This window comes from Nicotiana tomentosiformis, chromosome 1 (assembly GCF_000390325.3).
Source record: "Nicotiana tomentosiformis chromosome 1, ASM39032v3, whole genome shotgun sequence".
Lineage (NCBI taxonomy): Eukaryota > Viridiplantae > Streptophyta > Magnoliopsida > Solanales > Solanaceae > Nicotiana > Nicotiana tomentosiformis.
The window spans coordinates 15187070-15212454 of NC_090812.1; the positions used below are offsets into that span (position 1 = coordinate 15187070).

The following is a 25385-nucleotide window of genomic DNA, read 5'->3' on the forward strand; positions in this document are numbered from 1 at the left end:
TCTCCTTATACAAATTTTATGTGTGGACCGGGTAGCACGCCACCACGGGATCGGGTTGCACTCTGCAACAGTGTGTTACTGAGTACAGTTCCCCTATCTATTATTGTTTGTTTTGCTTCTCATTTTCTAAGGAAGATTCATAACATCCTTATGGTTGTTTAAATTAGTTACGTGGGTTGAGTAGTTCTTTCCAGAGTTCGTTTTCCTTATGTATCACATTTGAGTTTGTAGTTTGTTAGCACGTTGTGGCATCATATGAGACTTTTACCAGTGTCTGAGGTGGCTTATTGCCTCAGCAGCTTGTACTAGGTGAGACTAGATTATTGGACCTGGGATCAGTGTGATCGAATTTATAAGAAGCACATTAAAGAGTAAATATTGTTATCCAGTCCATAGTAAAGTAATGGTTATTGTCGGGAGGAGAGACTCCATAAATTGTAATTCGGTAGGTGGCTATGAGTTCTACATATCTTCTCTGTCGTGGCGGTATTGCAAGAGTTGGAACCAGACTTATATATGTCATGAGGTGCATGGTGAACATCAGATTCGGGGAATGTCGGCTATTATGATCAGAGAATGTTATTATGGTCATGTGAATGTTGCAGTGCAGGGTATGAATTCGGCAAAGGTAAACAGTCGTGTTCTGGTACATCGTGTGGGGATTGATACAGTGTTTGTATGTTGGAAGAAGGCCTGGCAGAGAATTCCGGATGTTGGAACTGGGCTCTAAGGCTTATTTGCCTAAATAAAGGAAAATATCTTCATATTTGATCGAGCTAATGTGCTCAACTGAGTTCTGGTAGCACGGGTAGGTGCACGAGGTGTTAAACAGTGATTTCGTACAACTCCAGTGAAGTTCTTAGCACGTTCAAGGACGAACGTATGTTTAAGTGGGAGAGAATGTAACGATACGACCGGTCATTTAAAGCTCTAGCACGTTGTTCGGTAGTTGGAGGCCATGAGCAGCTTCACTTCAGGTATTATGACTTGTGCGTATGGTCGGAGCTGAATTTCGGGAAGTTCGGAGTTGATTTGGAAAGAAAATTCTCATTTCGAAAGCCTTAAGTTGAAAGAATTGACTAAGATTAGATTTTAGAGTAAACGATATCGGAATCGGGATTTGAAGGTTCCAACAGGTTCGTATGATGATTTCGGACTTGGGCGTATGTTCGAATCGGGCTTTGGATGCCCCGGGAACGTTTCAGCACCTATTGTGGAAGTTAGCATTTTGGAAGAATTCTATAAATTTGGGTTGAAGTACATTTCAATGTTATCGATATCCGTTTGGAATTTCGAGTCTGAGAATAGCACCGTATGGTGATTCCGGTATTGGGAGCGCATCCGAAAGTGGATTTGGAGGTCCGTGGGTCATTTTGGAGACGTTTGGCGAAAGCTAGAAATTTGAAGGTTTTTGGGAAGTTTGACCGGAAGTGGACTTTTTGATATCGGGGTCGGAATCCGATTTCAGAAGTTGGAGTAGATCCGTAATGTAAAATATGACTTGTGTGCAAAATTTGAGGTCAATCGGACGTGATTTGATAGGTTTCGACATCGAATGTAGAAGTTTGAAGTTTTAGAATTTATTAAGCTTGGAATGGGGTGCAGGGTATTTCCTTCTACCACTCTTATAGGATTGGGCCGTTCGTCTCGGCAGGATTTATGTACCATACGCTTATGGGAGCGGGCCGTTCGCCTAGGCAGGTTAATAGATGCATCTATGGTTCGCTCGTTCGACCCTCGGCAGTGCACAGTTTACTTTTATGTTGGATCGGGCCGTACGCCTCGGCATTTCCTATATATATATTATCCTCATGGAATCGTGCGTAACGTTTGGCAAAAACCATTGTATCTGAGGGTTTTTCCCTAATTTGGATCATGACAACCTCTTTGATGAAATCCATGATATCTATATGCATGCTCCGGTTACGGAGGGAACTTGCTAGTCGAGAGCTTGAGTAAATTGTAAAGTGGAAAAATTGTACTACGTATTTTATACTTGTTTGTTTCATATATTTACTCTGTCTCATATTCATTCACTTCTTTACTGTACCTGATATAATTGGACCACTAGTAAGTGTCGAAGTCGACCCCCTCGTCACTACTCCTTCGGGGTTAGGCAGGATACTTACTGGGTAGGCATTGATTTACGTACTCATGCTACACTTGCTGCACATTTTGTGCAGGTACACATACGTTTAGCGGCCTCGTGGGCGCAGAGGCGCGATTACGGCGGGGGACTTAGGTGAGTTGCATTCTGTACGATGCACTGCAGCCATCAGAGTCTCCTTCAGAGTATTGTATTTTCTTTCCTGTCCAAGTTGTATTCCGGACAGTTATTGTATTTTATCTTAGATTTCTAGAAAAGGCTCATGCACTTGTGACATCGGGTTCTTGGATGATTATGGGATGTTCATTATTGAAATTTGTAAAACATTGTTATTTTATTCTGTAAATTCCTCTTTTACAGATAAATTAAATTAAATTTACGATTTCAAAATTATTAAAATAAGAATTTACTAGTATTGGTGTTGGCTTGCCTGACAGTAATGTCCGGCGCCATTACGACCTTTCAAGGATTTTTGGGTCGTGACAACATCACTCCTTATATATTTCTAGATATACTCATCCAAAGTTAGGTCTTGTGCGTACTCATTTGGAACTTTAGTCTATCATGTAATTTCCAACTTGACTTGGACTTAGGGATATCCTTAGACCCACATCACTTATAATATGCCTCGTACACTTATTATCTGCACACAAAACAATATAGTTAGCACACATCAACTTTCTCAATATAGCTTAAGCACTTCAAAACTTTCCGGGGTGCTACAGGTAGGCTCATTCTCACAAGGTATCTCCTCTGCATATTCACTGTCACAATGCGATAAGATTTCTAAGAGTATACTTATTATTTGACTCACTTGCATTGTTAGGTTCTCAATTGCTTCAACAATTTGTATAAGTCCTTCTTGATTTTGTATAAATCTTTCTTCAACACTATTCATGAACTTATACATAAGCTCTTCTAAACTATCATTCTCCTCTTGAGGTGGTTGTCTCACTTCGCTTTTATTCCGGTCAAAATAAGGGTAATCGTTCCATCCATAGTTAAGATTATGCCCTTATGAAACCTCATACATGTACGGACTAGAAATATAGTGAGATTGTTCAAAAGACGAACTATAGGAGGAATACTTAGCTGCTTGACAGTCAATCCATAGATGATTTCCATTACATTTAAAACAAATAGCAGACTTGTGATAATATTCCGCTGCTAACTCTTCAACCGTTTTCTTAGGCTGGTTGTACTCCATCTTCAACAGCAATTAGAGTTCAATACTAGGAATAATTGTTCAAGTTTTCTTCCTAGCACTTGTCAGGTACTACAAAAGAAATCTTGAAGACAAGTTAACTAAACAAAAAAAAAAGTTAATTCCTGAATTATCACCAATAATTATTTTGAACACTATTAATTTTTAATCCCCGGCAACGACGCCAAAATTTGATGAGCGCAAAACACAATATTAAATTAATGCTCGCTAGTCAAAGATAGTATAGTTAAATTATCGTCTCCACAAGGATTAGATTTAAACAATGTTCGAATAATTTCTAGTTTAATTGCTACTCAGGAGGATCAACACTTGAGTTAAATGATTATGAACTACATTTAACTACTAAAATAAAGTACTTGACAATTAACATCAAGGAATTAGAGATTCGCAGAGTTGGTTTCTTATCAATGTGAGGAATAAGGGGTTGACAGGATAGGTGCAAGATAGTTATTTAGACTTTAACTCTAGTTTATTTCACTCTACTGTTCTAATGATTCTCACGAATTCACTCGATGATTAATTCAAATGTGTATTCAAGACCCCTCTCTCGATTAAATCTTAACACTACGAGGTAAACTAATATAAGCACTGTGAAATATGCAAGCACGCGTTAATGGATTAGTCATTAGGAAAACGTATCTCGAATATTCTCCTAACTTGATTTGATCAACAATTCAACAAGCTCTTCCGATTACTTAAGAGAATTAAAGAATTAAATCAAACAAAATAATGCAAAGATAATCACCAAGATATTCCTCTTTCGATTAAATAAACTGATAAATAAAGTTGCAACAATTCAAAACTCCATAAACTAATTCAAGCACGAACTAGAGTTAAAATCCACAAATATTTATCAACACACCAAATCCGTAAAACTCTACAGGAAACTACTCCATAATCATGGAGGAAGTCATCACAAATATAATTAAAGAATGAGAATATATCAATCTAATGATACAATCCAAACTCCCGTATTGAATTGATGGCAAGATGATGAAATCATTTGTCTTGTAGCCTCCAATGCTCTCCCAAAGCTTTCAAGGTCAAAAATCCCTTCAAAAATGTCTTTTTGATGTATTTATATCCTGTAGGGGTGGGCCTAGGCAAAATTACCTTATCCAAGCCGAAACAGAAAAAAATACTCTGAGAAAATTACACAGGCGCGCCGCCCCATGCGGCGCGGCAGTGAAGTTTTTACAGAGTGATTTGTTTTCCTCGCATTTTTACATCCAGACTTGGCTCCCGACCCCCGAACACGATCCTGGTTTAATCCCTTGGGTTTTTACTTAGGCTTCAAAGCTCCAACTTGTTCAATTTAGCTCCCAGATATCTTTTTAACTCGTAATCACTTCCCACATGGCATAAAACTCATAATAAGTGTAATACACTAAATTCAAGCTTAAACAAAATTAAAATGCAGTAATTAGAGTGCAAACTATGACTAAAACACGTGATTCTAGCCTACCATCAATTTTTCAGATGAATATAATAATCTTGTGCCTGCTAATGAACTAAAGTTTAGTAATCCTAGTAGTGATGTGATAATTAACTTATCAAAAGATGCTCGTGCTGAAATCTGAAGGGAAAAGAAGGTTTTTAAGGATGTATATATGTTTTCAAGCAATGAAGTCTAGGTTTAAGAGTGGACTGAGACCTTTTATTGGGCTAGATGGAACATTTTTAAACGGGAAATCTAAAGGTCAGCTCTTGGTAGCTGTTGCTCAAGACTCAGCCAATCATTTTTATCCATTGGCTTGGGCTATTGTTGATAAAGAAACAAAATTGACTTGGAACTGGTTCATAAGTCATCTACAGAAGTCACTGAACCTCAAGATGGGTGAAGGCATCACTTTTATATCAGATATGCAGAAGGTATGAACAATTTACTAGCTTATTTTGTTGTCAATTAATACTTTAAATATGTAGTTACTAATGTTTTATCTTTCTGCAGGGGTTGATTAGGTCAATCCAAATTGTTCTCCCTGAGGCACACTTTAGGTTCTGTGTAAGACATATAGAGGCAGGTTGATGATGATGGTAAAGTAAGTTGTTGAGGAGTTGTTACAGTATCCACCCAAATGTTAGAGTATGGTTTTCTTTGATACCGTTTGTAAGAACCAGTCAGTTGATAATAACCTGACCGAGTCATTCAATTCATAACTATTGGAAGCCAGACACAAGACAATTATCAAGATGCTTGAGGATATCAAAATCAAGGTCATAAACATGCTTAATGAACATGAAGCTGAGGTGAGGACATGGGCAAATGAATACAATCCCAAGACCATAGAGTTGTACAACCAATTCATGAGGATTGCATTAAAATGATATGTAAATGGCAGTGCCGGCCATGGTTATGAGGTGAGTGAAAGCAATGACAGACACATTGTGAATCTGGTTTCCAAGAAATGCACTTGCAGGGCATGAGATCTTTGTGGCATCCCATGTACGCATGCACTCTGTGCTTTAATACACAAGAAACTTGACCCTCTAAGCTAGATTAATTGGTACCTTAGCAAAGAAGCTTATCTCCTAACTTATTCACATAAGTTACAACCAGTGAGTAGAGAAATATTTTGGCCCTCACAACACATGGATCCACCTCCTTTTGTAAAGATGGTTGGGAGGCCAAAGGTTAAGAGAACAAGATGAGGCAGTTAACAGATAATGGGAGTGGTCTCAATCAAGGAAAGGCAAGGTAATGACATGTAGCACTGTGATGACCCAAAATATCATCTTTAAATTTAATAAATAATTCCATGCTCTAAGACCTCAAAAAGCATCATTTATTATTTCTCGACTTACGTGCACAGTCCGTACAATTTTCCGAAAAGTTTTTATGTGAAAAATATATTAAAATAGGAAATAGAGCTTTAAAACTCAACTAAGTTGACTTTGGTCAACATTTTGAGCAAACGGGCCTGGATCAAAGTTTTGAAAATTCTGGTAGGTCCGTATCGTTATTTGGGACTTGGGCGTATGCCCGGAATCGAATTCCGAGGTCCCTAGTCCGAGTTATGAAATTGTGATGAAAAATTAAAAGCTTGAAAGCTTAATGATTTTTAAGAAGTTACTGATGTTGGATTTATTGACCTCGGATCCGTATTTTGGTTCCGGAGCCCGGTATATCCACTATAATATTTATGACTTGTCTGCCGAAATTGGTGAGAATCGGAGTGGATTTGACGTGATTCGGACGTCCGGTTATAAAAATATAAGTTTTAAAGTTTTCTTGAAAACTTCCTTTGATTTGGTATCTGATTCGTAGTTCTAGGTGTTATTTTGGCGATTTGATTGCGCGAGCAAGTTCGTATGATATTTTAAAACTTGTGTGCATGTTTGGTTTGGAGCCCCGAAGGCTCGGATGAGTTTCAGATAGGTTACAGGATGATTTCGGACTTAGGAAATATGGTTTTCTGCAGAATTCAGGCTTCTGGTGTGTTCTTCTTCGCGTTCACGAAGGTACTCTCGCGAACGCGAAGAGCAAATTGGGCTGGCACATTTTGTGCTTCGCGTTCGCGACATAGTGACCATGTTCGTGAAGGCTTGAGGTTCAAAGCTTCGCCTTCGCGATAGAAGCCTCGCATTCGCGAAGGGAAAGAGACTGGCCAGGAAAAATTAGCCTTCGCGTTCGCGAAGGGCATCTCGCGTTCGTGAAGGCCAAGCCAGGCATGCACCGTATTCGCGAGGTAGCCCTCACATTTGCGAAGAGTAAAATTTGACAGCACATAATTGTGCTTCGCGAACGCGAGGCACTGACCGCGTTCGCGAAGGGTAAAAATCCCATAAACAGAACGTAAGTTCTGGAAATGGGGTTTCGACCCATTTTCAACTCTTTCCCATTTTTGAGCTCGGGTAAGGGGATTTTTGGGCGATTTTCACGAGAAAACATTGGGGTAAGTGTTTCTTATCCTATATTGATTATATTTCATGATTTCATACTCATTTTTATCATGAATCCACGAAATTGTGGTAGAAAAATTAGATTTTTATAAAATCTTTCAAAAACGAAAAATTAAGATTTGAAGGTCCATTTAATCGGAATTGGACAAATTTTATATGGTTGAACTCGTATCGGAACGGGTGTTTGTATTTCGCTAGTTTTTTCGGGATTTGAGACGTGGGTCCCACTACCGAATATTTTAATGAATTTCGGATTTTATCCGAAAAATTTATAAATTCATATGGAATTAATTCCTATGATTAGTATTGAATATATAGAATTGTTTGTGAATAGATTTGAAGCTTTCGTAGGCAAATTTAAAAGAAAAAGTTGTGGTTGAATAATTGATTGGAATTCGCAAAGCGAGGTAAGTGTCGGGGTTAACTTTGACTTGAGGGAATAGAACCCTTAAATTATTTGTTATGTGAAATGCATGTGAACGATGTATAGGCGAGGTGACGAGTATCTATACGTCATCAAATTAATTGTTTGTCTGCTTACTTGAAAAATCATAAATTATTTTTAATCATAAATTAATTATTATAATAATTATTTCTCTCTTATTCTTTGTCAAATATTAATTCTTGAATTCCTGCATTAATGGTTACATGCTATTTGAATTATGTGATTTAATTGTTATTTGACATTTAGCATATTAAATATTAAACTGTCTATTTTCTCCCTGATTTCTATAATAATTTGCTATTTGTCATTGTTTGTTTCATAATTATTGTATACTTGTTGTCTTATAATTTTATATTAATTGTTGCATTTATTGGGAAAATTTCTTCTATAAAAATTGATTGAAATGGATATATTGGAGGATCGGGTTGCACGCCGCAACAGACTTATTAAAAGTTAATATTGGAGGATCGGGTTGCACGTTGCAACAGAGTTATGAAAATTTAATATTGGAGGATCGGGTTGCATATCGCAACAGACTTATTAAAAGTTAATATCGGAGGATCGGGTTGCACGTCGCAACAGACTTATTGAAAAGTCAATATTGGAGGATCGGATTGCACGCCGCAACAGACTTATTGAAAAGTCAATATTGGGGGATCGGATTTCACGCCGCAATAGACTTATTAAAAAGTCAATATTGGGGGATCGGATTGCACGCCGCATCAGACTTATTTAAAAGTCTATATATATACTTGATTGAAATAAATATATGACAGACTTGATTAAAATGAATATATTGGAGGAGCGGGTTGCACGCCGCAACAGAACCGAATATGAATATATTGTGAGAGCGGGTTGCACGCTGCAACAGAATTGAATGTGAATATATTGTGAGAGCGGGTTGCATGCTGCAACAGAATTGATGGAAATGATAATTGGTTATGACTTCTGAGTTGGCTTCAATTATTATAAATGAGTTACCTGATTTATTTCTATTATTTGTTGTTGTTATTAATATTGCGTACAGGTTAATGTAAGTGAACCGCCTTAGCCTCGTCACTAATTCGTCGAGGTTAGGCTCAGCACTTACCAGTACATGGGGTCGGTTGTACTGATACTACACTCTGCACTTCTTGTGCAGATTTTGGAGTTGGTCCCAGCGGCGTACCATAAACTTGCTCGGATTTCAGCTACCAGAGGAGACTTGAGGTATAACCGCATGGCGTCCACAGTTCTGAAGTCCCCATCTATTTTACTTTAGTTGTGTGTTTATTTCCAGACAGCTATATTTTATTCAGACCTTTATTTGTATTTATTCTAGAAGCTCGTGCACTTGTAACACCAATTCTGGGACGGTATTTAGACACCGTCATTTTTATGGATTATTTCACCATATTTCAAACTTTGTTTCCGCATTTGTTTCTTGATTATTAATAATTTAAAGATTGTTTAAAAATTGGTTAATATTATTCTAACATTGGCTTGCCTAGCAAGTGAAATATTAGGCGCCATCACGGTCCGAAGGTGGAAATTTCGGGTCGTGACAGTTGGTATCAGAGCACTAGGTTACATAGGTCTCACGAGTCACGAGCAAGCTTAGTAGAGTCTGAAGGATCGATACGGAGACGTATGTACTTATCTCTCAGAGGCTATGAAGTTTAGGAACAATATCACTTCTTTCTTATTCTGTCGTGCAATTTTATTCTATTATCGATGATTGAACCATTCTACTCTTATTCTCTCACAGATGGTGACAACACGTAATACCTCTACCGATGGACAAGGACTAGAACCCACGGTGGCAACTATGGCCAGGGGTAAAGGTCGAGGCCGAGATCGTGCTAGAGGCTGAGGTAGAGCTCAGTCCAGAGCTCGTGCAGCTGCACCTATTATAGAACCTCAGGTAGACCTTCAGGAGAAGGTCCCAGTCCAGAATGTACCAGTTAGACCAGTTCAGGTCCCGGAAGAATTCATAGCCACTCCAGTACTTTAGGACGCTCTAGTCCGTTTGGTAAGTCTTATGGAGGGCATGGCCCAGAATGGTACATTTCCAGTGGCACCAGCCGTCTCACAGGCTGAGAGAGGAGCACAAACTCCCACTACTCCCGCTCTGGAGCAGATGGCTCCCCAGAATCAGGCTCCAGCAGCCCCGCCAGTTGGGATAGTTCAGCCAGTTATTGCGGCACAGATCGGTGATAGGCCCGCCATGTCCTTTGAGGCCTTTTTGAGACTGGATAAGTTTACTAAGCTCTTTCCAGTTCACTTCAGTGGTACACCTTTTGAGGACCCACAGGATTATCTTGAACGCTGCCATGAGGTGCTGCGGAACATAGGTATAGTTGAAACCAATAGGGTTGATTTTGCTGTATTTTAGATGACGGGTTCTGCCAAGAGGTGGTAGAGAGATTACACATTGACCCGACCAGTCGGATCACCTACACTTACCTTGGAGTAGTTCTCTCAGCTATTTCTGGAAAAGTTCCTCCATATCATACTGAGAGAGGAATTCCGCAAGCAATTTGAGCGTCTACAGCAGGGCAGTATGACTGTTACTCAGTATGAGTCCCGTTTTGTGGATTTGGCCCATCATGCTCTCCTTTTACTACCTACGAAGGGAGAGAGAGTGAGGAGGTTTATTGAGGGACTCACTCACTCTATCAGACTTCAGATGGACAAGGAAACCGAAAGTGAGATTTCTTTTCAGGCGGCTGCTAATGTCGCCAGGAGGATAGAAATGGTTCTTGCACAGGAGAGAGGGCAGAGGTCTGATAAGAGGCCTCGTCAGTTTGGTGGTTTCAGTGGTGCCTCGTCTGGAGGCAGGGGTAATTTTGGTTGGGGTCATCCTCCCAGACTGTTTCATTCAGCACTTTATGTATCTCCCGGTGCTTCAGGATGTCACGGTCCTATTATGCCTTACTCTGGGTAGCCAGTATTCAGTGCACATCCAGTTCCTATTTAGTGAACCACCACTCCAGAGTTACTACAGTGGTTATCTGGCCCATCTGGGTCAGCTTCAGCTTCAGCAGCCACGGCATCAGGATGGGTGTTATGAGTGTGGGAACATTGGTCACATCAAGAGGTATTGCCCTAGATTAGCGAGTAACAGATCTCGGCAAGATTCTCGTGCCAACACACCGGCACTGGTTGCTTCACCGCCTGCTCATCCAGCTAGAGGTAGGGGTCAGGAAACTAGAGGTGGAGGTCAGGCTATTAGAGGTGGAGGTCAGGCCATTAGAGGTGGAGGTCAAACCGTTAGAGGTGGAGGCCAGCCAGTCAGAGGCTGTCCCAGGGACGCAGTTCAGAGTAGTGGGGCCCAGCCCCGATTTTATGCTTTTCTAGCTAGGCCTGAGGCCGAGTCATCTGATGTTGTGATCACATGTATTATTCCAGTTTGCCATAGAGATGCTTCAGTTCTATTTGATCCAGGATCTACTTATTTCTATGTGTCCTCCTATTTTGCTTCGTATTTGGTTGTGCTTTGTGATTCTATAAGTGATTCTGTGTGTGTATCTACACCGGTGGGAGATTTGTTGTAGTAGATCATGTCTATCGTTCGTGTGTGGTTACTATTGGTAATCTTGAAACTAGTGTGGATCTTCTACTTCTTGATATGGTAGATTTTGATGTCATCTTGGGTATGGATTGGTTATCTCCTTATCATGCTATATTGGACTGTCATGCCAAGACAGTGACCCTAGCTATGCCAGGGTTACCCCGGTTAGAGTGGAAAGGAACTCCTGGCTATTCTGCCAACAGGGTTATTTCTTATATGAAAGCTCGGCAAGGTGTCTAGCCTATTTGGCTTATATTCGCGATCCTAGTGCGGATGTCCCTTCTATGGACTCAGTACCAGTTGTTCGTGAATTTTCAGAAGTATTTCCTGCAGATCTGTCGGGGATGCCACCCGACAGAGATATTGACTTCTGTATTATTTTGGCTTCGGGCACTCAGCCCATTTCTATTCCACCATACCGTATGGCCCCGCCAAAGTTGAAAGAATTGAAAGAGCAGTTACAAGACTTGCTTGATCAGGGATTCATTAAACCCAGTGTCTCACCCTGGGGTGCACCAGTATTATTTGTAAAGAAGAAAGATGGCTCGATGCGGATGTGTATAGACTATCGGCAGTTGAACAAGGCCACTATCAAAAACAAATATTTGCTGCCAAGAAATGATGACTTATTTGATCAGCTTCAGGTTGCCAAGGTATTTTCGAAGATTGATTTGAGATCTGGTTACCACCAGTTGAAGATTAGGGCATTTGATGTCCCTAAGACAGCTTTTCGGACTCGGTATGGGCATTACGAGTTCCTACTGATGTCACTTGGGTTGACAAATACTCCAGCAGCATTTATGGATTTGATGAATCGGTTGTTCAAGCTTTATTTGGATTCTTTTGTGGTTGTATTCATTGATGATATCTTGATTTACTCCAGTAGTCGAGAGGAACATGAGCAGCATCTTCGAAGTGTGCTTCACACCTTGAAGAATAATCAGTTATATGCCAAGTTTTCAAAATGTGAGTTTTGGTTAGACTCAGTTGCATTTTTGGGGCATGTTGTATCGGCAGAAGGCATAAAGGTGGATCCTAAGAAGATTGAGACTGTTCAGAATTGGCCTAGACCTACTTTAGTTACAGAGATCCGGGGTTTCCTGGGTTTGGCAGGTTATTACCGTCGGTTCGTGGAAGGGTTTTCATCTATAGCAAGCACATTGACCAGACTAACCCAGAAGGGTGTCCCATTCAGATGGTCAGACGAATGTGAGTTGAGCTTTCAGAAGCTCAAGACCGCTTTGACTACGGCGCCAGTGTTGGTATTACCCACAGGTTCAGGATCGTGTACGGCATATTGTGACGCATCTCACATTAGGCTTGGTGTAGTATTAATGCAAGATGGCAAGGTAATTGCATATGCGTCGCGACAGTTGAAAGTTCACGCGAAGAATTATCTTGTTCATGACTTAAAATTGGAAGCCATTGTCATGCACAGAAGATTTGGAGGCATTACCTCTACGGTGTCTCATGTGAGGTATTTACTGATCATCGTAGCCTCCAGTATCTTTTCAAACAAGAGGATCTTAATTTGAGGCAAAGAAAATAGATAGAATTGTTGAAAGACTATGATATCACCATTTTGTATCACCCCGGAAAGGCCAATGTGGTGGTCGATGCCTTGAGTAGAAAGGCTATAAGTATGGGCAGTCTTGCGTATATTCCGGTTGGTGAGAGGCCATTAGCCGCAGATGTTCAGACTTTGGCTAATCAGTTCCTGAGGTTAGATGTTTCAGAACCCAGTCGGGTTCTAGCTTGCACAGTCGCTCGGTCTTCTATATATGAGCGCATCAGAGAGAGGCAGTACGATGATCCTCATTTACTTGTCCTTAAGGACACGGTATGGCACGGTGATGCCAAACAGGTTGTTGTGGGGGAAGATGGGGTTCTGCAAATGCAGGGTCGTATTTGTATGCCTAATATGGATTGGCTTCGTGAATTAATTCTTGAATAAGCACACAGTTCCAGGTATTCTATTCATCCAGGTACTGCCAAAATGTATCAAGATTTACGGCAACATTATTGGTGGAGGAGAATGAAAAAGGATATAGTTGCATATGTAGCTCGGTGTCTGAATTGTCAGCAAGTTAAGTACGAGCATCAGAGACTTGGTGGTTTGCTTCAGAAGTTAGAAATTCCTGAGTGGAAGTGGGAGTGTATCACTATGGATTTTGTTGTTGGGCTCCCACGGACTCAGAGAAAACTTGACGCAGTTTGGGTCATTGTGGATAGGTTGACCAAGTCAGCCCATTTCATTCCAGTGGCAGTTACCTATTCTTCAGAGAGGTTAGCTGAAATTTACATTCGTGGGATTGTCCACCTTCACGGTGTGCCCGTGTCTATTATTTCAGATCGAGGTATGCAGTTTACCTCACACTTCTTGAGGGTTGTACAGCGTGAGTTAGGCACGCGGGTTGAGTTGAGTACAACATTTCATCCACAGTCAGACGGACAGTCAGAGCGCACTATTCAAATATTGGAAGATATGCTCCGTGCTTGTGTTATAGACTTTGGAGGTTCTTGGGATTATTTCTTGTCACTTGCGGAGTTTGCTTATAATAATAGCTACCAGTCGAGCATTCAGATGGCTCCATATGAGGCATTATACAGAAGGCGATGACGATCGCCAGTTGGTTGATTTGAACCGGGAGAGGCTCGGTTGTTGGGTACCGATTTGGTACAGGATGCCTTGGATAAGGTCAAGATTATTCAGGATCGACTTCGCACAGCTCAGTCTAGGCAAAAGATTTATCCTTCAGTTCGGGTGTAATGGAGAGGTCAGTCAATAGAGGCATCTATCTGGGAGTCCGAGTCGGACATACGGAATAAATATCCACACTTATTCACCAGCTCAGGTACTTTTCCTAACTCCGTTCGAGGACGAACGGTTGTTTTAGAGGTGGAGAATGTGATGACCCAAAATGTCATCATTAAATTTAATAAGTAATTCTATATTCTAAGACCTCGAAAAGCACCATTCATCATTTCTCGACTTGCGTGCGCAGTCCGTATAATTTTTCGGAAAGTTTTTTGAAAAATGGATTAAAATGGAAAATAGAGCTTTAAAACTCAACTAAGTTGACTTTGGTCAACATTTTGAGCAAATAGACCCGGATCGATGTTTTGAAAATTTTGGTAAGTCCGTATCGTGATTTGGGACTTGGGGATATGCCCGGAATCGAATTCCGAGGTCCCTAGCCCGAGTTATGGAATTTTGATGAAAAATTAAAAGCTTGAAAGCTTAATGATTTTTAAGAAGTTACTGATGTTGGATTAATTGACCTCGGGTCCGTATTTTGGTTCCGGAGCCCGGTATAGGTCCACTATAATATTTATGACTTGTCTGATGAATTTAGTGAGAATCGGAGTGGATTTGACATGATTCGGACGTCCGGTTGTAAAAATATAAGTTTGAAAGTTTTCTTGAAACCTTCCTTTGATTTGGTGTCCGATTCGTAGTTCTAGGTATTATTTTGGCAATTTGATCGTGCGATCAAGTTTGTATGATATTTTAGAACTTGTGTGCATGTTTGGTTTGGAGCCCCGAGGGTTCGAGTGAGTTTCGGATAGGTTACGGGATGATTTCAGACTTAGGAAATCTGGTTTTCTCCAGACTTCAGGCTTCTGGTGTGTTCTTCTTCGCGTTCGTGAAGGTACTCTCGCTAACGCGAAGAGGAAATTGGGCTGTCACATTTTTTGCTTCGCGTTCACGACATAGTGACTGCGTTCGCGAAGGCTTGAGGTTCAAAGCTTCGCCTTCGCGATAGAAGCCTCGCGTTCGCGAAGGGAAAGAGACTGGCCAGAAAAATTTAGTTTTCGCGTTCGCGAAGGCCAAGCCAGGCATGCACCGCGTTCGTGAGGTAGCCCTCACGTTCGTGAAGAGTAAAATTTGACAGCACATAATTGTGCTTCGCGAACGCGAGGCATTGACCGCGTTCGCGAAGGGTAAAAATCCCAGAAATAGAACTTAAGTTCTGAAAATGGGGTTTCGACCCATTTTCAACTCTTTCCCATTTTTGAGCTCGGGTAAGGGGATGTTTGGGCGATTTTTACGGAAAAACATTGGGGTAAGTGTTCCTTATCCTATATTGTTTATATTTCATGATTTCATACTCATTTTTATCATGAATCCGTGAAATTTTAGAAGAAAAATCAGATTTTTATAAAATCTTCCAAAACCAAAAAATTAAGATTTGAAGGTCCATTTGATATCGGAATTGGACAAATTTTATATGGTTGAACTCGTATCGGAACGGGTATTCGTATTATGTGAATTTTTTCAGGATTTGAGACGTAGGTACTACTACCGAATATTTTAATGAATTTTAGAATTGTTTATGAATAGATTTGAAGCTTTCGGAGGTAAATTTAAAAGAAAAAGTTGTGGTTGAATATTTGATTGGAATTCGCAAAGTGATGTAAGTGTCGGGGTTAACCTTGACTTGAGAGAATAGAATCCTTAAATTATTTGTTATGTGAAATGCATGTGAACGACATATAGGCGAGGTGACGAGTATCTATACGTCATCAAATTAATTGTTTGCCTGCTTACTTGAAAAATCATAAATTATTTTTAATCATAAATTAATTATTATAATAGAACCGAATGTGAATATATTGTGAGATCGGGTTGCACACTGCAACAGAATTAAATGTGAATATATTGTGAGAGCGGGTTGCATGCTACAACAGAATTGATGGAAATGATAATTAGTTATGACTGTTGAGTTGGCTTCAATTATTATAAATGAGTTACCTGATTTATTTCTATTATTTGTTGTTGTTATTAATATTGCGTACATGTTAATGTAAGTGAACCGACTTAGCCTCGTCACTACTTCATCGAGGTTAGGCTCAGCATGGGGTCGTTTGTACTAATACTACACTCTGCATTTCTTGTGCAGATTTTGGAGTTAGTCCCAGCGGCGTACCATAGACTTGTTCGGATTTCAGCTACCAGAGGAGACTTGAGGTATAATTGTATGGCGTCCGCAGTTCTGAAGTCCCTATCTATTTTACTTTAGCTGTGTGTTTATTTCCAGACAGCTATATTTTATTCAGACCTTTATTTGTATTTATTCTAGAAGCTCGTACACTTGTGACACCAATTCTAGGATGGTATTTAGACACCGTCGTTTTTATGAATTATTTTACCATATTTTAAACTTTGCTTCTGCGTTTGTTTCTTGATTATTAATAATTTAAAGATTGTTTAAAAACTAGTTAATATTATTCTAATATTGGTTTGCCTAGCAAGTGAAATGTTAGGCGCCATCACGATCCGAAGGTGTAAATTTCGGGTCGTGACAAGCACTTGTGGTGAACCTATACACAATGCAAGGGGATGTGACAAGGTAACCAATTGCTTTACATTACTATTTCCAATTTAATATTTTTTCTTTCATCATCTAACAATAACATTCTGTCTTACTAATAGCATTCGAAAGGAAAGCAATCCAATAGAAGAAAATCAAAAGGAAGGCACGAAAAAAAAGGCAAAGAACTTTACTGGATGAAGCCACTGATGATGATCAACCCAGATCCCCAACTGCTGAAAATATGCCAAATAAAGATGAAATACCATTATTTGCAGCCCAGCCAAGCCAGACAAGCCAATCCAGCAACTTCAAGTTTATACCAACCCCTTTAGTGCCAAGGCATGAAGCAAGCAGTAGTGCTTTTCGTGATTTCGACTATCCTAACTTTGATGATGAACCTAACATAATTGTAAGGCCAAGAAGTATATCAGAGGCAAATACAAGACTCCAACTGAGGCAACAACAAAGTACAACAGTTGGAACAAGGGAAATTGGGTTTGTTAGTGATGCTAGTGGTGTGAGTGAGCCATCAAAACTTCTATACTTAGCAAAAAAACTAACTTGGTAGGGTAAATCTGCTATAACTGGTAATCAGCTTAATAGACAAAGACTAGCAAAGTTGCAAGCAAGAAGGGGTAATAGCAAGGAGTTAAACTCTGATGGGATTTGAATGATAATGTGACAGTTAGTGGACTTTTATTTAGGATGTCTATTTTTGGTGTTTGAACAAGTGATGTAATTACTGCTGTTATGACAGTAAACTTAATCTTTTGGTTGTGTAATTATTCTGTAGACTTGTTGCTATGACAGTAAACTTGGATGCCATGTTATCACTTGGTGGTGATAATTTTTTAGGGGTGATAATGTGACATCCCCGTCTTTATTAATGTACTTTGACAGTTGGTAGTTGGTACATTATGATTGTTGGTGACTATTTGTGAAGTAAGCAGCTTTCAGTTATGTATTTATATACTATCCATTTACTTCTGTGAATTCTACATATTCTTAAGGTTATATGTTGTCCAATTTAAAAATGTTTGATTTATGTTTGTGAATGTCTGATTTACCATATCTAGACAGTTTTTCAGTTTAAGTTGTAGCTAACATTCATTTTCATTGTCTGTCTAGTTTTCTGCTTTACCATATATGGACAGATTTTGCATTAACATCTATCTAACACTCACAACCAAAAAAACTAATAAAGATACCTTGAACACAAAATAGGTTACATAACACCAAAATTACATCATTAGTCCTAACACTAACATTATATATGCAGAATCTAAACCTAGGATTAACCTAAATAATCAAACCAGAATTCACTAAAAATATTACACATACATACTCATTAAAAAAATATTATAACAATACACATCAAATATGATTCTACTGAAGGTCACTTTAACATCGACGCTGCAACAAATCCAACAAACAATGCCCATGAAATCATAAGCAACATGCTCGTGTTTAACAATTTATTCTTTAATTTTCTGACTTTGGAAGATTCAGCTCGGTGTAGAGTCTCCATGGCAATTAATTTTTCTTTCAATTTATTCCTTTCAATTTTAACGGCTTCCAAAGACTACGTTGTAACCAAATCACTATTATTAAATATTTTATCTTTCCATTCAAAATAACCACAAGAACTAATCTGTGGAAGACAAAGCAAAGAAGAACAGAAAAGCTTTAAGTAACCAAAAATCAAAACAAACTGAGAAAAAATTAACTTTTGTGACAAAATTAGAATTACACATACCTTACACTTCGAACATTTATAGAATCTCCTTCCGGGGTTAAATGCAATCGTTGAAGTCAAGTGGTTAGCAATAATTCTACATCGACACCTGATCTGGGATGAACAGCTATCTTGCAACATTTTTGAGAGAGCAATTTGTGAAAGATATGAACCCTAATTTTTCAACAATTGAGCCTAAATAAGCATGGGGAATTCCAGGTAGAATCGGGTTAGTATTATTAGGGTCAAGTTTGTGGAGAGGATTTTAATTTGGTGGGGTCATCTGATGTGGCAGCTGAGATGGACAAAAAGTTGGAGGGGTCAGCTGCCACAGTGGACAGTCGTTAGGGTTAGGGGTAATTTAAAAGAGATTGTTAACGGTAGGGACTCGAATAGACGAAAAGTATAACGGGATTAAATGTAAATAATAATCAATAGTAGGGGGACAACTTTGGACCTTCTTCCTATAGTATAAAATAAACCAAAATTATCTTAACTTGTCATAAAAAAGGCATACAAATTTTCAGAACAAATACTTCCTTCCTCTCTTATCCCACAAGTCTCCTGGGAAAACAGAAGCTTAACATGTCTTTCTTTACTTATCGAACGGCACTCGAAATCCGAACTTTTTGGATTTGATTTTTTAAAATTTTGAATTTTGGATTGGATTTCGGATTTGGGATTTCGGACTTTTGAATGTTCGAAAATTGAAATTTTTATACTTTATATTTAGCCCTATCTATTAGACGCCTATTTTTCATGTACCGAATACTAATAAATTTAATATCCACACATTAAATATTAGCTCACATATTCAATACTAATTACTAAGTTCAATATCGATACCCTACTAAATCTAATATATATGGTTCTTTTCATTCTTGCCCACGCCAGGTTTTATTTTTTTGTGTTTGTGAATACTGAAGGTTGAAGTTTAGTAATGCATATGTTGCATTTCCTTAATAATGATTTTATTGCTAGCATAAATGCTTTACTTGGATGATTGCAGTGGAATGAGGAACTATTCGGGCGGTTGGACATGAATACTTTACTTGGGTGTTCCTTGTTGTACGAAGAATGAAGAATCTCAACTTATCAGCTTGAAAATTCAAAATATCCAATCCGATTAATCCAAAATTGAATTTAAAAAATTCGATCCAATCCAATCTTATTTGGATTGGATTTAGATTGTAATTTTTTCAATCTAAAAACTGAAAATCCATACCGAAATTTTTATATCCAATCTGAACTGCCTGAACACACACCCCTACTTGTGAGATTCTCATACAAGCAAAGTAGGAATGTATTAAGGTATTAAGTTGGTCTTTATCTTTATGTTGATACTTATGGGCCTTTTGAGTTCTCTTTTTCCCTATTTCTTTTTAGAATTTGTCCCATCAATATTTACACTAAATTATATTAATATGTAAGAATATGCATAACAATGTCATGCACACATATATGTTATATATTCATTGACTTGGATGAGAGAACTTTTTCCCCACAAACTAAAAGTAGGATACATTTGGGCCTCCACGTGGCTCATATCTAGTCATGTCAAATTCCTCTCCAACCGTTCAATTCTCACTCTCGTTAACAAGCCTAATCCTATTGTTTCTATTATTGGACTTGCACAGTTTTTTCCTTTTGTTTTATTCCTATCCAAACTCCATTAGTACTCGTCATCTTAAGAATGCAAGTCATGACAATATAGTTAGGCAAAAAGCAAAGGACATTAAATTATGAACTTTGGTGGAGGGAGAGGGGGAAAGAGGATAAAGATGAGCTTGTTTCTTGCCACTAACACTGGAAAAAGTGGCCCTCCACAAATCCACATTAAAGGAAGAAAAAAAAAGGAAAAAAGAAAAGAAATGACACAACAATGTAGTCATCACTTGTTCACACTTCACAACTAGAGATTCAGTTACTTCAACTCTATTACGGCTCTCTTTTTAACACACAAATATAAGAATGAATGACTCTTGAGTGGCACCATTGGTTCACTTTTCATTAATCTTTCTAATGATGGATTCTTGGCACGAATTGATGTCACTTCTTATGAAAATAATTGTCCTATGTCTTCTATAAAGATTAGGACAAGGTCTTTTGTGTAAGCAATATGAATAGGTTGATTATTTCGCTTCTCCATCTTTTCTAGATTTTTTTTTTTTGAGAATTGTTTCCTGAATTTAAAAAAAATGTATATAAAGCATTTATCTAAACACGATTAGAGCGGCCATACACTATAGCTATCCATAATTGTGGTGCTACTTGAAAAGAGAGGCATAAACTAAAAGTAACAAACTCTATTGTCTTTGTAAAAAATTTAGGTGACTTTAATAATTATAACATGAATTATTTGTTTTGTACTAACGTACTTGACATTATGGTTACATTAGGTGTAATAAAGCTGTTTGATTCAAAATGATGCATGCTGGCTGGTCTTATTTGTTTTACTTGTACTAAATCTCTTTGGTAGGTGAGCTTTCAACTCAACCCTTAATTTGTAGTTTCACGAGATTCCTTACATTCTTTCCAAAAAAAAAAAAAAAAGAGAGTTCATTTAGTGTAAAGAATTTGGTCATTCCTGAAAATATTTTTTCATGATGTGTAAAGAGCAACTACATCTAATGGTACACAACATAAATATATTTAGTGGATTTTGATGTTTGTTGAAATCAAGTACTATCTGTTTAATGTGTAAAAATTTACATGCTCAAGTAATTTTTCGGACTCCTAACTAGGCCACTTACATTCTTTGCTGGTTACCAACTCATGCTTAGTATGAAAACTTACATTAAAATTACTTTTTAATTTATCTGATTGTGTAAATATATTTTATTATAAGTGTATAGAAGTTACTCCTTGTATTATTTTAAAGCGATAGCGTAGTCTAAAAATATATCATATATCTAATGAGCTTATAGTTAATTTTGCATTAACAAACGGCAATAACATCAAAGTGGTAGCTAATTAATGAGGTTATAGTTTAATTTGTATTTTAACAGATAACAAACAGCAATAACATAATCAAATAAAGTGGTCTAAGCAATTGCGTCCCAAAGTGGTGAAAGAGACCCGCCTTATATATATTTCATTTTCAAGAAAATGTAGGCAGGAGAATTGAGCTTTCCTGCATAGGATTTATACCAAAGACCATGACCAAAACGAAAGGGCATTTTGTAAGGTGTACGTTATGGCCTTAAAATTCAATATTCCACCAGGCCAGTAATTTTCAAGTGAAAAAAGAGGCTCTGCTAATGCTTCAAGGTCACTGTCTTGTTTCAACTTCCTAGTCTTTTTCTCATTATTACTGTCATCATATAAATATATTCGTAACACCAAAATGGTCAGCTGCTGATCTATATATGCCCGTGGATACAGTGGCTTATGTAGCTTTATTGTTACGGATTCATTTAAACCTATAACTTTTGATATGAAGTATATATATATATATGCAAAACCTACTAAAATCTCAATAAATATTAAATTTAAACCCATAATTTTAATAGTAAAATAAGTTCAATAATAAAAATCTTAAATGTTGAATCCATTTTAAATTTAAATTCTGGATTTGTCTCTGCGTGACGATATGGACATATTCTTGAATGCACAAACTTGTCCATCAGAAGAAGCCAATAATAGTGGCATACACAGAACCAATTGTGGCATTGCCACAGAGAAGATTCTTGGCACTAAATTTTGTGCAATCTTACAAGAAAGGTTAACTGGATAAGGCCATGAACTGCAATTAGTCTTATACATTAATTAATTATTGATCACTATTAGCAATAATCAGAGAAGAAAATTAAAACTCCTGCCATCATACAAGTTGGACGTGAAAAGACTTACTAATTCTTATTGGGGATTTGCGAGATATAGATTATGGTTGGTGAACTTATAAATCTTGGCAACTAATGGAATTACTTATCCTATAAAAATCATGATTATCTAAAATGAATGGCTGAAATGTAAAAAGAGAAAACATTGAGATAAATGACTATATATCAGGGATTACTGGGACCAAGATAATAGTAACACCGGCCAGTACTTTTTGTAACTTGATGATCCATAGGCACCTTGAGTAACAATTTTATTGTTTTTCTCCTAAAAGGAGGAGATAGAACTAAGAACTCAATTATTTCAAGAGATTAATTACGATAACTGTTGGGTTTTATGGACACGTGGATGGAATGAGGAGGATGATATAAGCATGAAGTGTGATGATGACCCCACATTTCCAATAAGTTTACTAATAGGTACAACTATTATAGGGACCAAAAAAATAAAAAATAAAAAAGACAACATCCCATTTTGCCCATAGTAAAATTATTAGTACTTGCACCTTGTAAGGCTTGATTCAACCATCAAATATGACCCCAACTTTTGTTCTGATCCATGAACTCATCATTTTGGTTTAGCTAGCTACTTGTCAATAAACACTAAATATTCATGTTTAATACTAACCATAATCTCACCTACCCGTTAATAAGATCTATCTTGGAAAAAGTACTGTCATATATAGGTAATAGAGTATATATATCGTTAATCTCTAAAAAAAAAACATAACTCATTGGGAAAGTTAAATTTCCGGTGCTGTACTTTTGTATGCTCATAACATATAGACTTTGTTCAACATCAACCATTTGACTCATAGAAAGAAGGAGTATATGCGATCTAATTATAACCACAAATGAACAACGAAGATGAGCACAAGAAAGGAAGAAAGGGATGGATGTGTAGGAAACTCTAATCTTAATCAACCATCACTGTTCCATTGGCAACCCAAAGGGTACCTAAAAGAACTATGAACTCAACAAGTTGCATCTGCAAGTCAAACTCAAGTTGTAACATATTATATTGTTTTAAAGGAGATTGATCAACAAGACAGAGCTTATAAAAAATTTCACCTTTCCGAATGAATATTCAATATATATAGTGATATAATCAAATAAATTTAATTTAGATCCTCAAATGGTAAGCCGCGCCATAATATGTACAGATCTCTTGCAAGTACAGTCACCTTGTTTATGAAGCTATGTCCTACCATAGGCCTAGCCCAAGGATTAACATACATTATTTACAGAGTGATAACTTGTGTAATTAACTAATATATACATATATACACTGTATTGAAAAAAACTTTTACGCTATCAATATGTTTTAACACGTAACTTTATCTATTTTTAGGTCATAAATATCATTTTCTACGGATAATTTTTATGGTGATCTTTGAGAAATACTTTTAAAGCTAAACTAATAATATATATATATATATATATATATATATATATATATATATATATATATATATATATATATATATATATATGTAATTCACTCGAGTTCCGTCCAATAGGAGGAGGTCCCAATGGTCTCGCGTCACATGGGAGTATTGGATTTCGACCCATAAATAGGTGGCCACCCCGCCGCCTTGGAGCAGAGAGCCGCCAGCCAAATCGACTATTTATCCTTTAAATATCTCATCAAATGAAAAAGCATAGCAAAACCTTCTTTGAAGCAAAACACACACAGAATTGGGAAGTGAAAGTATGTTGGTGGTGGTGTTGATGATCTACCTTCTTTCTCACGTCAATTCTCTCTCTATCTCTCTCCTTCATTTCTTTCTCTATAAATAACCTTCCTCTAAATCTTTTACACCATTACTTTGTCCTCTCCTTCTCTACTAATCTCCTGCATTAATTTTCCATCACTATATATACCTGTTGTATTCTTCCTCCTCCATCAGCTTTTATATAACATTGATATATTATGGGGGATAATAATGTGAACCTACCACCTGGATTTCGATTCTACCCAACAGATGAAGAACTAGTTGTCCATTTTCTCCATCGCAAGGCTGCTCTTTTACCTTGCCATCCTGATGTCATTCCTGATCTTGATCTTTACCCTTATGATCCTTGGGACTTGGATGGTATGTTTTTTATTTCTCTACTTTCACTTCTCCTAACTCATGTTTAGTGCGTGCTAGCTACCATATATGAATACACTTTTATTTATTTAATTATATCTTCCTTATATCGTAGGCATGGTTCTTGTTTTTGTGGGCTAATCATGTCGAAATTCATATTGAGGATGAGTGATGAAAGACTTAAATTCCACGTCTAAAAGCTTAAAATGTTGGAAAAAGGCATACTCTCATTTGTTTTTTTGCATGATATGTATTGGACAGGAAAAGCAATGGCAGAAGGCAACAAATGGTATTTCTATAGTCGGAGAACACAGAGTAGAATCACTGGAAATGGATACTGGAAATCATTAGGACTTGACGAACCAATATTCTCAAGTTCCAGTGAAAATAAAGTCGGCATGAAAAAATACTATGCTTTTTACATTGGAGAGCAACCTGAAGGTGTCAAAACCAATTGGGTAATGCAAGAATTTAGTCTTTCTGATTCTTCTAATTCTTCTTCTGGAACTAGTCGTTCATCTTCTAGAAGAAGAAGCCGCTCCAAAATTGTAAGAATGGAACAGAACATGCTCTCTCTTTTTTATTTCTTCTGTTTGAGATCATGTTTTCTTAGTATGTTGGTTTTCTTTTATATTTTCAGGACTATAGTAAATGGGTAATTTGTCGAGTACACGAACGCAACTGTGATAATGACGACGATGATGGCACAGAGCTTTCATGTTTGGATGAAGTTTTCCTATCACTAGATGATCTTGATGAGATTAGTTTGCCTCATTAATTAGCTATTTCTTAATTGTAATCCACTCGATTAATTAGATCCAATAAGCTAGGATCTAATTAACCTCGGCTTTATTTTAATCTTCTATTTTAGTTTATAGCACTTAACAATTTATATTTGCTACGTTCATAGTAAATGAAAAACAGTGTGACAATTCAAAATCAATATGCATTATCGATATGAAATTTTCCCCTTATTTTATGTTTAGTATTTGACGTAAAAGAAATTTGAAAATTATTACCATGTCGACACCAACGATAACAAGGGAAAAAACCCAAAACCAACAATGAAACGGCCGAATACGTCTACATAGCTAACTCCATAATTTTCATTTTTCATCTAATCATAGTTTCAAACTCTTGCCTTAATTAGTGCTAAGATTTCATTTA

At 37.5% G+C, this 25385-nt stretch overlaps 1 protein-coding gene across 2 annotated transcripts; it reads left to right on the forward strand.

The window, feature by feature from the left end:
• Positions 1-23732: 23732 nt before the first annotated feature.
• LOC104113739 (NAC domain-containing protein 104) lies at positions 23733-25161 on the forward strand. Of its 2 annotated transcripts, none has more exons than XM_009624000.4 (3): positions 23733-24221; positions 24480-24766; positions 24859-25161. In XM_009624000.4, the coding sequence occupies exons 1-3, from the start codon at positions 24059-24061 to the stop codon at positions 24994-24996; spliced, it is 588 nt and encodes a 195-aa protein (XP_009622295.1). In that variant the 5' UTR covers positions 23733-24058; the 3' UTR covers positions 24997-25161. The 2 variants fall into 2 exon arrangements, with proteins under 2 accessions (XP_009622295.1, XP_009622296.1); XM_009624001.4 differs by having other exon boundaries at positions 23913-24221; positions 24480-24676.
• The last annotated feature ends 224 nt before the right edge of the window (positions 25162-25385 follow it).

Bases quoted from the DNA above. Each gene is read 5' to 3' on its own strand.
- LOC104113739 (XM_009624000.4), top strand. From the start codon at position 24,059: ATGGGGGATAATAATGTGAACCTACCACCTGGATTTCGATTCTACCCA. The intron at 24,222-24,479 runs GTATGTTTTTTA...TGTATTGGACAG, and splicing joins TGATCCTTGGGACTTGGATG to GAAAAGCAATGGCAGAAGGC. The intron at 24,767-24,858 runs GTAAGAATGGAA...TTATATTTTCAG, and splicing joins GAAGAAGCCGCTCCAAAATT to GACTATAGTAAATGGGTAAT.